Here is an 11,294-nt window from a genome sequence, read left to right as displayed (position 1 = left end):
TCATATCTACCCTGAACCAGTTCAACTCATGGACCTGACAGAAAATTGACCACTTTTCTGCTAAATTGGCTTTTTGCTAATACATCTAAACAAACAAGTTAAATTCAGGGACAAACAACAACCAGGGAAGACACAAGGCTGGTGGAGGACAGGGCAAAGAAAGCGCGGGAAAAAATGCCACTGAGCCATTTGAAGGCTCCATATCTGACACAAACATTCTACAGAACCAAATTTTCCTTCCATCTGTTTGTTTCAGTGTTTGATTTAAACAGAAATCTAGACAACAGAGTTTTCCTCTCCTTGTAGACATTCCCTCCTGCTTAATCACCTCAGGGATGCCTGAGGGGTGTCGCGTTGGGATTGGGAACCTTTGGCACAGCGGATGCAGCCGCTTCCTTTCCCCATGGCTCATTTTTTCCTGCTGTGAAAGGGCGACAGAAATTATTCAGGAGACTTACAGGACCTGACTCACGGGTGCAGGTCAAGCCTTGTCACTAAAGGAAGAGGGAAGAGAAGGCAGTTTTCTCTCAACACCTCACTGCAGCAGCTGTCAGCTCTCAAGCACTGAGGCAGAGCTCGGCTCCCACCCACAGCCCAGGGCCGGGCAATGCTGCAGGATCGTGGCAGGAGGACCTTACACTTATCCATTCCCTTCTCGAATAATATTAAGCCTACAGGGCGAAATTTTTGAGAGAATTTTGACTTAAAAATTCATTTTTTAAAATGATCAAAGGCTTCACTCAAAGGACTCAAAGGCAAATTCCTTGCCATTGCCACGCTAAAGTATTTACAAACCACAAAAAATATGCCGCTATGGTTATGCCAGCATGAGCTTGCACCTGAACACAAGCTGGGGTATTTCCCCAGGCAGCCGAACCCCTCAGAGCCCACAGAGCCCTCAGAACGCTTTTCCTCACCAGGGCTGCAGCCTCACCCCGCCTTCCTGCGGCCTCAGCGGCTCCTCCCAGGAAGTCCCAGCCGCACATGAAGGCTTTCGGGCAGAGGAGAAGGCAGAATGTGTGGCAGGGCAGCCTGGGCGGCTGTGCCAGCCTCTGCAGCCTAAAGCAGCGCGGCCCAGCTCGATGTAAGTTGTTTTTGTCCCCGCTGTCCCTCTGGCAGCTGCTTTGTCCCTCAGTGTCAGCTCCTGCTGGCGCTGCTGCTGCTGCTCTCGCCCTGCTCTCGCCCTGTGCCCCCTCCTCCTGGGGCACATCCAGGGACAGTCGTGTCCCCAAAGCCTCCCGGGTGCACCCCCGAGCTGCCAAGGGGGGGATCGAGGAGCACCGGGATGGAGGAGACGGCTGCGACCCGCAGGCTGGAGGTGGTGAGTGACCAGTCCCCGAGGTGACCTTCCCAGTTGTCACCTCCAAAATCCTCTGCTCAGCCCAGTTCACCCTTCCGGAGTCAGCGGTGTCCCGGTCGGCTGCTCCCGGGTGCTGCTCTCAGTCCAGCGCACAGCTCCAACACAGCTCTGTGTTTGCTGCTATCTGATAAAGCCTTCTTTACTGCCACACTTTGATTCTGTCCCCTGCAGGGTAGGTCTCCTCATTCCAGGACTCCTTTGCTTTGCACCCCAAAGCAGTGTCCCCCCACATCTCAGTGTCATGCAAGCACAAAGTGGAGATTTTACAGCCATAATCAATATGATGCTCTGGCTTCCAATTTTTCCATAAATTGTGCTATTTTTTCCCACTTGGCGAACAGATGTGAAACCCCACTGGTCTCAGCTGGCAGCTGCTTTACACTTTTTTTAGAAATAACAAAAATGCAGACACTGAGGACTTGCATCCTGCATGTAAGGATACAAAGTGCCCTTAGGAGTATTGAGAGCTTACCTGTGGGCTGGTAAGCTTCAAATCTGTTTTAATTAATTTTTTGGCAGATAGGTAAATTAATTAATGGCTGATCATTATAAAGGTGCATACATCCTCCAGCCTCATTGCTTTTATCTCAAGTACCCAACAAAACATTCACTTATTTTAGCTTAAATATTGCATGTTTAAGTAATGCTGTAGAATAGTCAAAGAAATCTGAGGTGAAGGAACAGGCTGCATTTTACACACAGAAATCAATTTGCTTGGGGCCTTGAAGGAAAGATAATCACCAAAATCACTTTAGAGATAGAAGATGTTTTATTCCTGTTAATTGGAATAAAACTTATTGGAATAAGTTTAACTTATTCTGTAACTAAACCAGAGCTGCAGCAGCTGAGAGGCCAGAGATTTCTGTATGGGCCAGGAAGGTGAAAGTGTTGCAAGGGAGGAAGGGCAGAGGCAAGAGTTACCTGGGCTCAGTGACACTGGATGGGGAGCTGGTGCTGAGTACCAAATTCCCAGAGGATGCCCTCTCACTGGTGTCCATACCACTCCCATCGGTGCAGAGGAGAGCAGGGGCAGCCTGGACTGGGAGAGAGGAGGCAGAAGTCATGGTTGCCCTTGTGATCCTGATCCTGTGTGTCATGGGCACAAAGTACAGCCCCAGCACTGGGGACGTTGCAGCGATGACACACAAAGCAGCTGGCTTTGCCTTTTCCTCTCTGTGGCAGAACAGCCTCTGCTTTGGATCTGGGCCTGCCTGATCCCAGCTACAGGTGTGCTTTAACCCTGTGCAGCAATTGTCTCAGCCCTGTCCTTTGTCTGGGAATTGCAGGTGTGTGCCTGCAGGAGTGAGAGAGCAGGAGCCGTGGCATGCTCAGGAGAGCGGGACCGTCCCTGCGCCACTTCTTGCTGCAGAGGAACAGCAGTGCTGGACATAGCTCGTGCTCCAGAGAGGTATGGAATGCCCAGTGGCACTGTTCCTGGCTGGCAGCCTGCCCAGGGCAGCTCAGAGCTGACAGAACATATCAGAAAAAGCCACTCCGGTGCAATTTCCTCTATATCTGCTTATTTCCAGGGAGCATTTAAAGGATCCTCATAAGTAAGGGGATATCCCTCATAGAGGAGAAGGCTCCTTGTTTGTGTGGTTGCTTCTTCTGATGGTCTGTACTAGAGCCTCTTGGCTTGCAAAGTACTTGGAGAATATCAGCATCCCACTCAGAGATCCCAACATGCAGAGCAAGGCAGTCACACACAGCAGAGTCAGTGGTGGAAGATCATGGATGCCAAGGCTTCTGCACTGGCACTCAGCTCTCCTGTGTGGCTGCCAGGCAAACTGCCTCTTCTGTCTGGGGACAGAACAAGCTGAAACAGATTTGAGGGCTGCATTGTCCTGAGCCTGTGTTGCTCTCTATGGCAGCATCACACACAGGCTGGGATAAGATAGGATGAAGGGGATATCAGAAAAAAAAAAAAAAAAGTATTTGTTATTTCTGTTCCTAAAGCAGACAAGGCCTTTCCTCAGAACTGGGAATTTCAAGGCTTAAGGCACCTTCTTCCTTCTGATCCCCATCACACTTGGTCATCTGTTAAATTCTCAGCAGCCACACTTTACAAGAACAGCACTGGAGCTGTTAATATTTTACCTCCAGCTATCTTTTACTTCCCAAGCCATAAATCCTTCTGCTCCCACCCAAATCAGCTCAGGCACCAGGTCTTGTGACTGTAACAGCCATGAGCTTCTGCAGAAAGAGCAAAACTGAGGGAGAGGAGAGGAGAGGAGAGGAGAGGAGAGGAGAGGAGAGGAGAGGAGAGGAGAGGAGAGGAGAGGAGAGGAGAGGAGAGGAGAGGAGAGGAGAGGAGAGGAGAGGCTGCCATGGATTCAGTGACTTCTGCTTGTCATTGGCTGCCTGCCTGGCACCAGGGTGGAGTAGAGTCCACCTGGTGCCCTCTGAAACGCAGAGCTCCTCGTCTGGGTGTTTGCAAAGATCTCCAGTAAGGGCTGAAGCTGTATAAAAATCCAAGGACCTCAGCACAAAGTATCCTTGGGGCACTGCCCAAATTCTGGTGCAGTGCCGTGGAAACAGCAGAGGGGAGCAGGTAAGTGCTGTGCAGCTGAGTGTTGGGAGGAGGCTGACCCAGGGTCCCCCCCACCATCCTGGCAGAGCACAGACCCCTGCACATCCCAGCTCTGCACCTCACCTCAGCTGCTTTCATATGCCTTCCTTGTGCCAGTTCAAATGTATTTTATTTGCTGTGGTGACAATGGCTTTCTTGACTCATTGCTTCAGGGCTGCCCTCCTCCTGCCCCCACACTGTCTCTTTCTGGTGCACTGAACATCATTTGTCTCCAGTTTCCAGCCTCTTCCCTGTCTGGTGCCTTTTCCCTGCACTGCTGAGTTACTAAATTCTGTCTCTGCTGCTTTTCCTCATCCTCGTGATGAATTCCCCATAAAGCACATCTAACTTTCTCCCACTGTGCTTATCCAACTGGAAGGAGGGTTTTGCTTTCAGTGTTTCCTGCTGTCTTTCTTTCCACTCCCCTGAGCCATGATGTACATGGAAATTTCAAACCAGTCACAGCTTGGTACCTCAGTGTGTCTGTACATCACACTGACCTCTGTGCTGTGCTCTCTCTTGCCTGTACCTAGTTACTGCTTGGGTTTAACATGAACTTTAAATAGAAAACTGCACATTTTATAGGATTTAGAGCAAGCCCCCTCCACAAGCACTTCATCAGGACAGAAGAGTATCTACTTCTGCTACTTCATAGAGCAACATGGAATAAAATAGTTTGTTCTTCTAGGAAAAGGGGATATTTCATGGCTTGTAGAGTAAGGAGGTCCTCCCCATGAAGATGGAGAGGTTATGGAAGGTAAAAGCCTGAGGTCTGGGGTCCTTGGCCTGGCTGTTACAGCCTGGCTGAGCTTGACCCCATGACTAATCCAAACAGGTAATGAGGTTTAAGGCATTGCCACCTCCCCAGTGAGTGTACAAAAGCTTCTCTTGTTCATCTATTTCCCCAATTCTTGTTGAAACTTGTAAGTGAAAGCAGAAACCACTGCAACAGTTATTACTGCTCCAAGATCAGTCAGGAGCAGCCCATGAAGCAATACTAAAGGGCACACCTTCTGGTGGGAAAAACTTCCCTGGAGAGGCCACAGCCCCTTTGTGGCCTCATTTAAAAGCTTCAAACTCACTTTTTTTTCACTCTCTGCAGGCAAAAATGTCAAGGCCAGTGCAAGCTCGGAGGCTGGAGGGAGTAGATAAAAATATCTGGTGAGTTAAAAGAATATCTGGTTTACCCAGGTGGTAGATGTGGTTTTAAGCATCCTAAAACCACATTGAGACCACAGCAGCCACACAGCACAGAGCAGAAGTTTCCCTCAACTGCTTTGCACATGTTCAGGAAGCACATCAGAGCAAGTTTGTCCCAGAAGACTTTACTATGAGTCAGTGCTGTACCTGCAGCTCTCACTTCAGCCTGTATCAGATTTTTTGCACCACTGGGCAGGCAGAAGCACCACCCTCCCTCTGACCCATCCACCCAAATCTGAGCCAAGTGTTTGCTGCACACTGGCACCTGCTCCAAGCTCACCCTAGGGCACCACAAGCAGAGAGGCAGGGCAAGGGCTGCTGCAAATGCCATTCCCATCCTGCCAGGCACAGTGTGGCATTGGGAAAGTTGTGTGCTGGAAGAGATTTAAATGGTCCTTCCCCAAGGCCCTGCTGTGTCTGGGCTCAAGCTACAAACTGCCAGTGAGCTGGCTCTTGTTTGGTTTGAGATGAGCAGCAAGTTCAATCCACCTTGCCCTCTGCAGAGACCTTCACAGTGTTTAGGTGCTAAATATTGCAGAGCTGGTATGAGCTTGAAAATCTCCAAGTCCCTTCCTGCTCAGTCCAGTGTGATCTGAAACATCACAGGCTTTCAGCTGTGACCTTACACTGACTACAGAAGCTGTTTTCTGGGAGAATGAATTAAAACAGTTCCCCCAGTGCAATAGTTCATCATCCTTGGTTTAATTGCAACAGGTCTGAACTGACCCGTGCTGGGTCCTGCCTGCCTGTGTGCAGCAGGATGGCTCTGCAGGAGGGACACCAACCCCATTTCTCCTTCCAGAGAAATGCTGCGAGCACACCTGGTGCCAGCACACTGCTCACACCCTCTGAAAGTGCTTTTGTTTCCCTTCTCTCCAGGGTGGAGTTTGTAAAACTGGCTGCTACCTACTCCAAGGTGAACCTGGGCCAGGGCTTCCCTGACTTCCCTGCACCAGACTTTCTGAGAGAGGCACTGATGAGAGCCCTCAGCGGGGGGAACCACATGCTGCACCAGTACACCCGTGCCTTTGTGAGTGACAGATCTCCCTCCCCAGCACCACCCCCTCCATCCCCACCAGCCCTGCCTTCTTCAGAGCTCACCAGGCAGCAATAAACAGCAAAAAACATGAGGCAAAACACACATCCAGCCTTGATCCATGCCTACTGTTCCCAGTAACTCCCTGCTTTACTGGGATGTTTGAAGCAGCCGGGCTGGAAGATCTCACAGGGCTCTTGGCTTCCCAGTCCCCTTCCAAGGGTTCATCCTTGGTTTAGGAGTCTTCTGCAGCCCAATTCCCACCCTCCTCTCACCCCACAGGGCCACCCACCTCTGGTGAAGGTCCTGGCCCAGTTTTTCGAGAAGCTGCTTGGACGAGACCTGGATCCTATGACCAATGTGATGGTGACTGTGGGGGCATACCAGGCCCTGTTCTGCTGCTTCCAGGCTTTAGTGGATGAAGGTGATGAGGTAACCCAAGATAAGGGCTTGTTGCACTGCCAGTCTTCCTCCAGGGGACCTGCAGGCTGGTTTTCATTGTCCTTTTCCAAAGCAAAACCAGTTTTATCCCCTTTCTGCAGTACCTGAGCTTCCAAAGGAAGAAATTATTTGCTACAGGGCACTGCCTCATTTCTGCATAAAGCAAAATAACCCTTTTTGTCCTGAGTGGTAGTGTCCTTCCTGACACTCCCCACAGGCAATGCAGGTTCTCCATTACAGTAATTAGGGATTAAAATGTCCTGTCCCTCCCATTGCTCTCTGCACTCCTCAGGGAAGGTCTGAGCAGGACCAGGAGGATGCTGACATGTCCCTTTCTTCCAGGTGATAATCATTGAACCTTTCTTTGACTGCTATGAGCCAATGGTGAAAATGGCTGGTGGGACACCTGTGTTTGTGCCTCTGAGACCGGTGAGTGGGTGGAGAAGGGAAGAGTCACAGCAGTCAGCAAAGAGGTCAGTGGTAAACAAGGTGCAGAGGTAGCAAAGCAAACCAAGATTCCCATGTTCTCTCTAGAATCCTCCAAAAGATGGAAAATTAATGTCTAGTGCAGACTGGCAGCTGGACCCAGCTGAACTGGCTTCTAAATTCAGTGAACGGACAAAAGCCATCGTCCTGAACTCACCCAACAACCCTCTGGGCAAGGTAACACTGCTGGCCATGCTGGGCCCTGGAAGCTGCTGGGGTGCCACATTTGCAGGGCAGCAGTGACTCAGCCTCACCCCACAAGGGAAGGGGGTGCTGTGGGAGCACCACATGCTGTGCTCAGTCTCCTGGTGGTTTTAAGCCTTGTCTTTTGTGCCAGCAAAGACAACTGTTAGACCACTGCAGCAGCTCCTGCCCCTCCCTGGCACGGGAGACGGTGCCAGGAGGACACTGACAACCTGCAGGGACAGGCAGGGGCTCAGAAATGCTCCTGCTGTGCCTCTGCTGCACTCCGTGCCTGCTGCAGGTGTTCAGCCGCGGGGAGCTGGGGCTGATTGCAGAGCTGTGTGTGAAGCACGACGTGCTGTGCATCAGCGACGAGGTGTACGAGTGGCTGGTCTACGACGGGAAGCAGCACATCCGCATCGGTACGGGGCAGGGCCGGGCCGGGCTGGGCGGGGCTGCAGGGCAGGGAATGGGCATTGCACTGGCAGCTCCTGGAAATCCCAGGAGCTGCCTGCAGGCACAGCTCTACTAGGCATGAATCCCCCACTGGGGGTATTTCGCTGCATTTCAGTCTCAGTCTCCAAACCAGGTCCTAAACAGAAGCTCTGACTTCAGAGCCAGAGGGGAGATCTAGAGCAAAAAGCCACTTGGCTCCAGTGAAACTGATTTTTTTTCCCATGCTTTGTAAAGCCACAGTTTTCTGAATGTCTCTAGTTCCAGGAAATCCATTTCAACACCGTTTCAGCCCGTTCTTCCAGTTGGAGTAACATGCCATCACCTTGATGCAGGGTGATGGTGCTTGGCATCTCTGAGAGCCCCTGGGGCTGGGTACATGCCTGTGAAAATGCTTAATTGAAAGGAGATGCTCTTGAGAAACCTGGCTGCTTGCTTGGGATGTGCTTTGAGGCTCATCCAGGTGAAAGATGTGCTGTGAACACTAAAGATCACCGTGGATTATGGTGGCAGAGGGCTCAGCCCAGACAGGAGCATGCTGAGCTCTGCCATTGGGGGTTCTCTCCTTTCATTGCCAGCCAGCCTGCAGGGGATGTGGGAGCGCACGGTGATCATCGGGAGCGCTGGGAAGACCTTCAGTGCCACAGGATGGAAGGTGAATATCCCCTGTGGCACCTCATTGTGTCCCCATCCCTGTCCCTTTGCCACAGGACAGCACTGGGGACACTGTGGCCATGCTCAGCTTTGAGCCTCAGGGTCTGAAAGTACCAGAGGTGCTCCATGAAATTTCTGTCTGTAACATACAATGAAACCAGCACAGGCACAGAAAGGGGAGTCTGAGCAGGCAGCCAGACTCACCATCTTCCTCCTCCTCTCCTGGCTGCAGGTGGGCTGGGTTGTGGGCCCTGACAGGCTGCTGCAGCACCTCCGTACTGTGCACCAGAACTCCGTGTACCACTGTGCCACCATTGCCCAGGTAAGGCAGCCCCCTGCACCTGGCCCTGCAATGCCCAAGCCCTCAGAGCAGGGGTGAGAGGTGGTCCTCTTGCCCACAGCTGACCTGAAAGGCACACACAAGTGATTCGTGGTGCCCTGGAGAGGCTCCTTCCTCTCTCCCTACTGTTGTTCCGTGTCTGGGAGAGAGGGGAGAATCCAGCCTGCCTGGGGTATATTCCTTATCTTGCATTGACAGATCTAAGGGGCAGTTCAGAGGGGCTGGAGGCAGAGAGCTCCCTAATCACCTGTGAATTGCAGGAACTTCAGTTCTCAAGAAAGCCCTGACCATCTTCCCACTGGGCACTGGCCCCTCTCTCCTTACAGGAGGCCGTGGCTCAGGGTTTCCAGAGGGAGCTCATGCTCTATGGCAAACCAGAGAGCTACTTTGTCCAGCTGCCCAAGGAGCTGCAGCAGAAGAGAGACTGGCTGGTTCAGAGCCTGGATGGGGTGGGGATGAAACCCATCATCCCAGAGGGCACCTACTTCCTGGTGGCAGACATCTCCCCGTTCAGTGAGTCACCTGCAGTCCTGCCCAGGTGGGCTGGGTGTGGGGCGTGGTACTGCTGGCAGGGACAGGAACCTGCATAAACCATCGTCAAAGCAGGGATGGGCTGCATGTTCCTCATCCCAGCTGCAAGGATGTGGGCTTGAGGCTCAGCTGAGGCACCTGGCAGCTGCCCCAGCCTCTGTCCTGCTGTGCTTCTCCTGCAGAATCTGATGTCCCTGATGTCCCCAACTCAGATGAGCCCTACGACTCCAGATTTGCAAAGTGGATGGTCAAGAACAAGGTAAAAGGGTCTGGCCCTTCCTGCTGCCTTTACCCTGGGTGGGCTTGTGCCCACCCAAGCTCAGGGCTGGGGCACAGCAGGCTGCAGCCAGCCCAGAGCAGCACCCTCAGCTCCCTGTGCTTCCTCTGCCCAGGGCCTTGCTGCCATCCCGCTCTCCGCTTTCTACAGCGAGGCCCACAAGAACAACTACACCAATTTCATCCGGTTCTGCTTTGCAAAGGTGAGATATGGACAGCACTGAGGAAGGCAAGGTTGGGAGCAATAATCAGGGCTGGTTTAATGGGAGAAATGCCAGGGAGAAATGCAGGATGCCTCGGGCATTGGAGCCCCACCATGGCATCCCAGCTGGAGCAACCACTCCTGCAGACACATGAGCAGATGTGCCAGGGCCATCCTAAACATCCTAACTTTTCCCATCAGCATCCTACATCTCTTGGCCAAGAAAGGGATTCTCTAGGTGCCCCTTTAGCTGCCCAGTGGCTGTGCCTGTCTCAAACTGAACCTGCAATGCTCCAGAATGAGAACAGGATTTTTGTATCAACAGTTGCTGCAGTGATGGGGAATAGGATTTGGCTGGGAGCCACTGACCAAAGCTTGGTATTTTTTAGGAGGAAGCTACACTGAAGGCAGCAAGTGACATATTGCAAAAATGGAAACAGGAGAAAACCAGCTCCTGAATACACTGAGAGAGCCAGGCTCTCCTTGGTCCTCATCTGCCCCAACTGCTCTTCTTCTTCACTTGTCTAAAAACTTTGGTATGTTCTAACTTCAGAGCTTTCAACAACATTTTCTGACAGACAAATGGTTAAGTTTTTCCAGGCCCAGGGCCTGGGGGACATTTTCAGTCACTGTGAAATTATTTCAAGAAGTGAGATTTTGTGTGCACTGACAGCATTTGACATTTCTTACATGTGAAAACTTTGCTAATCTGTTCTGGGATGCGTCCAGCAACACACAAGGTGAGGATGGCTCCTGGGCTCTGTTTCATCACTAAATTCTGAAAAGGTGTTTTAGGACTTACCTTTAAGGCCATGCTGGAGGGTTAATGTGGCTTGTCTTGCTCCACATCCCCACTCAGGGCAGCATTTCCACCAACACTCACGTTCCCACAGGACTAGACAGCATCACCAGCCATCAGTAAGGTGACTCCTGTGATCCTGATGATTACAAACACAGTGAAATGACATTTCCCATCATAAACTATTTTCCCACAATTTTCTTCTGTGCATCTCTGGAGAAGATGACCACACAATTGGTTCCCCCAGGAAGCAGGCTTTCACCAGTAGCCTGGCTATTGTCAAACCTTCCAAATTACTCCTGGCACTTTCTCAGGGTTTGGCAGCATCGTCCAGGCTGCAGAGCAAAACCTTCTGGCCTTTGACAAGTGCACACAGTGGCTGGGGAGGAAAGGCACCGTGGCCTTGGCTGCTCCCACTGTTGGTGGCCACCACAACCTCCCACCCAGTGAGCTGGTGGGATAACACAAGCAATTCTGGAGAGGAAATTTTTGCATCAGTATTGATTTCAGCCTCGATAAGAGTGTCAAACATCATCATCAACCACCTGGGACTTGTGTGCAACAGACTGTGCGATGAGTGTTTGTAGCAGTTAAATTATTAAAGTGGAATTACTGCAATCATGGAAGAGTGTCTCTGTAATGACTGCAGGACTGATGGAGCTCTCCTTGAGAGCTGCCTCATCTGTGCTGGCTCCTGTGATGGTGGCTACTTGTCCCACTCAGGCTGGTGGGGAGAGCTCTGTGGGTTTTCCATATTGGGCTGC

The 11,294-nt window shown here is 51.6% G+C and overlaps 1 protein-coding gene across 2 annotated transcripts; it reads left to right on the top strand.

Annotated features, from left to right (window-relative positions):
* The first annotated feature begins 971 nt into the window (after window positions 1-971).
* KYAT1 (kynurenine aminotransferase 1) lies at window positions 972-11,156 on the top strand. 2 transcript variants are annotated; one of them, XM_066562847.1, is made up of 14 exons: window positions 972-1,084; window positions 2,647-2,768; window positions 5,032-5,090; window positions 6,009-6,159; window positions 6,448-6,597; window positions 6,949-7,035; window positions 7,141-7,269; window positions 7,577-7,697; window positions 8,307-8,383; window positions 8,615-8,704; window positions 9,049-9,235; window positions 9,436-9,512; window positions 9,646-9,732; window positions 10,121-11,156. In XM_066562847.1, exons 2-14 carry the CDS (start codon window positions 2,685-2,687, stop codon window positions 10,187-10,189), a joined length of 1,368 nt encoding a protein of 455 aa, XP_066418944.1. In that variant the 5' UTR covers window positions 972-1,084; window positions 2,647-2,684; the 3' UTR covers window positions 10,190-11,156. The 2 variants fall into 2 exon arrangements, with proteins under 2 accessions (XP_066418944.1, XP_066418945.1); XM_066562848.1 differs by lacking the exon at window positions 6,448-6,597.
* Window positions 11,157-11,294: the final 138 nt, after the last annotated feature.

The sequence above is a fragment of the Molothrus aeneus genome, chromosome 19, assembly GCF_037042795.1.
Source record: "Molothrus aeneus isolate 106 chromosome 19, BPBGC_Maene_1.0, whole genome shotgun sequence".
Lineage (NCBI taxonomy): Eukaryota > Metazoa > Chordata > Aves > Passeriformes > Icteridae > Molothrus > Molothrus aeneus.
The sequence above is the reverse complement of the archived record's forward strand: the minus strand, read 5'-3'. Positions and strand labels throughout refer to the sequence as shown.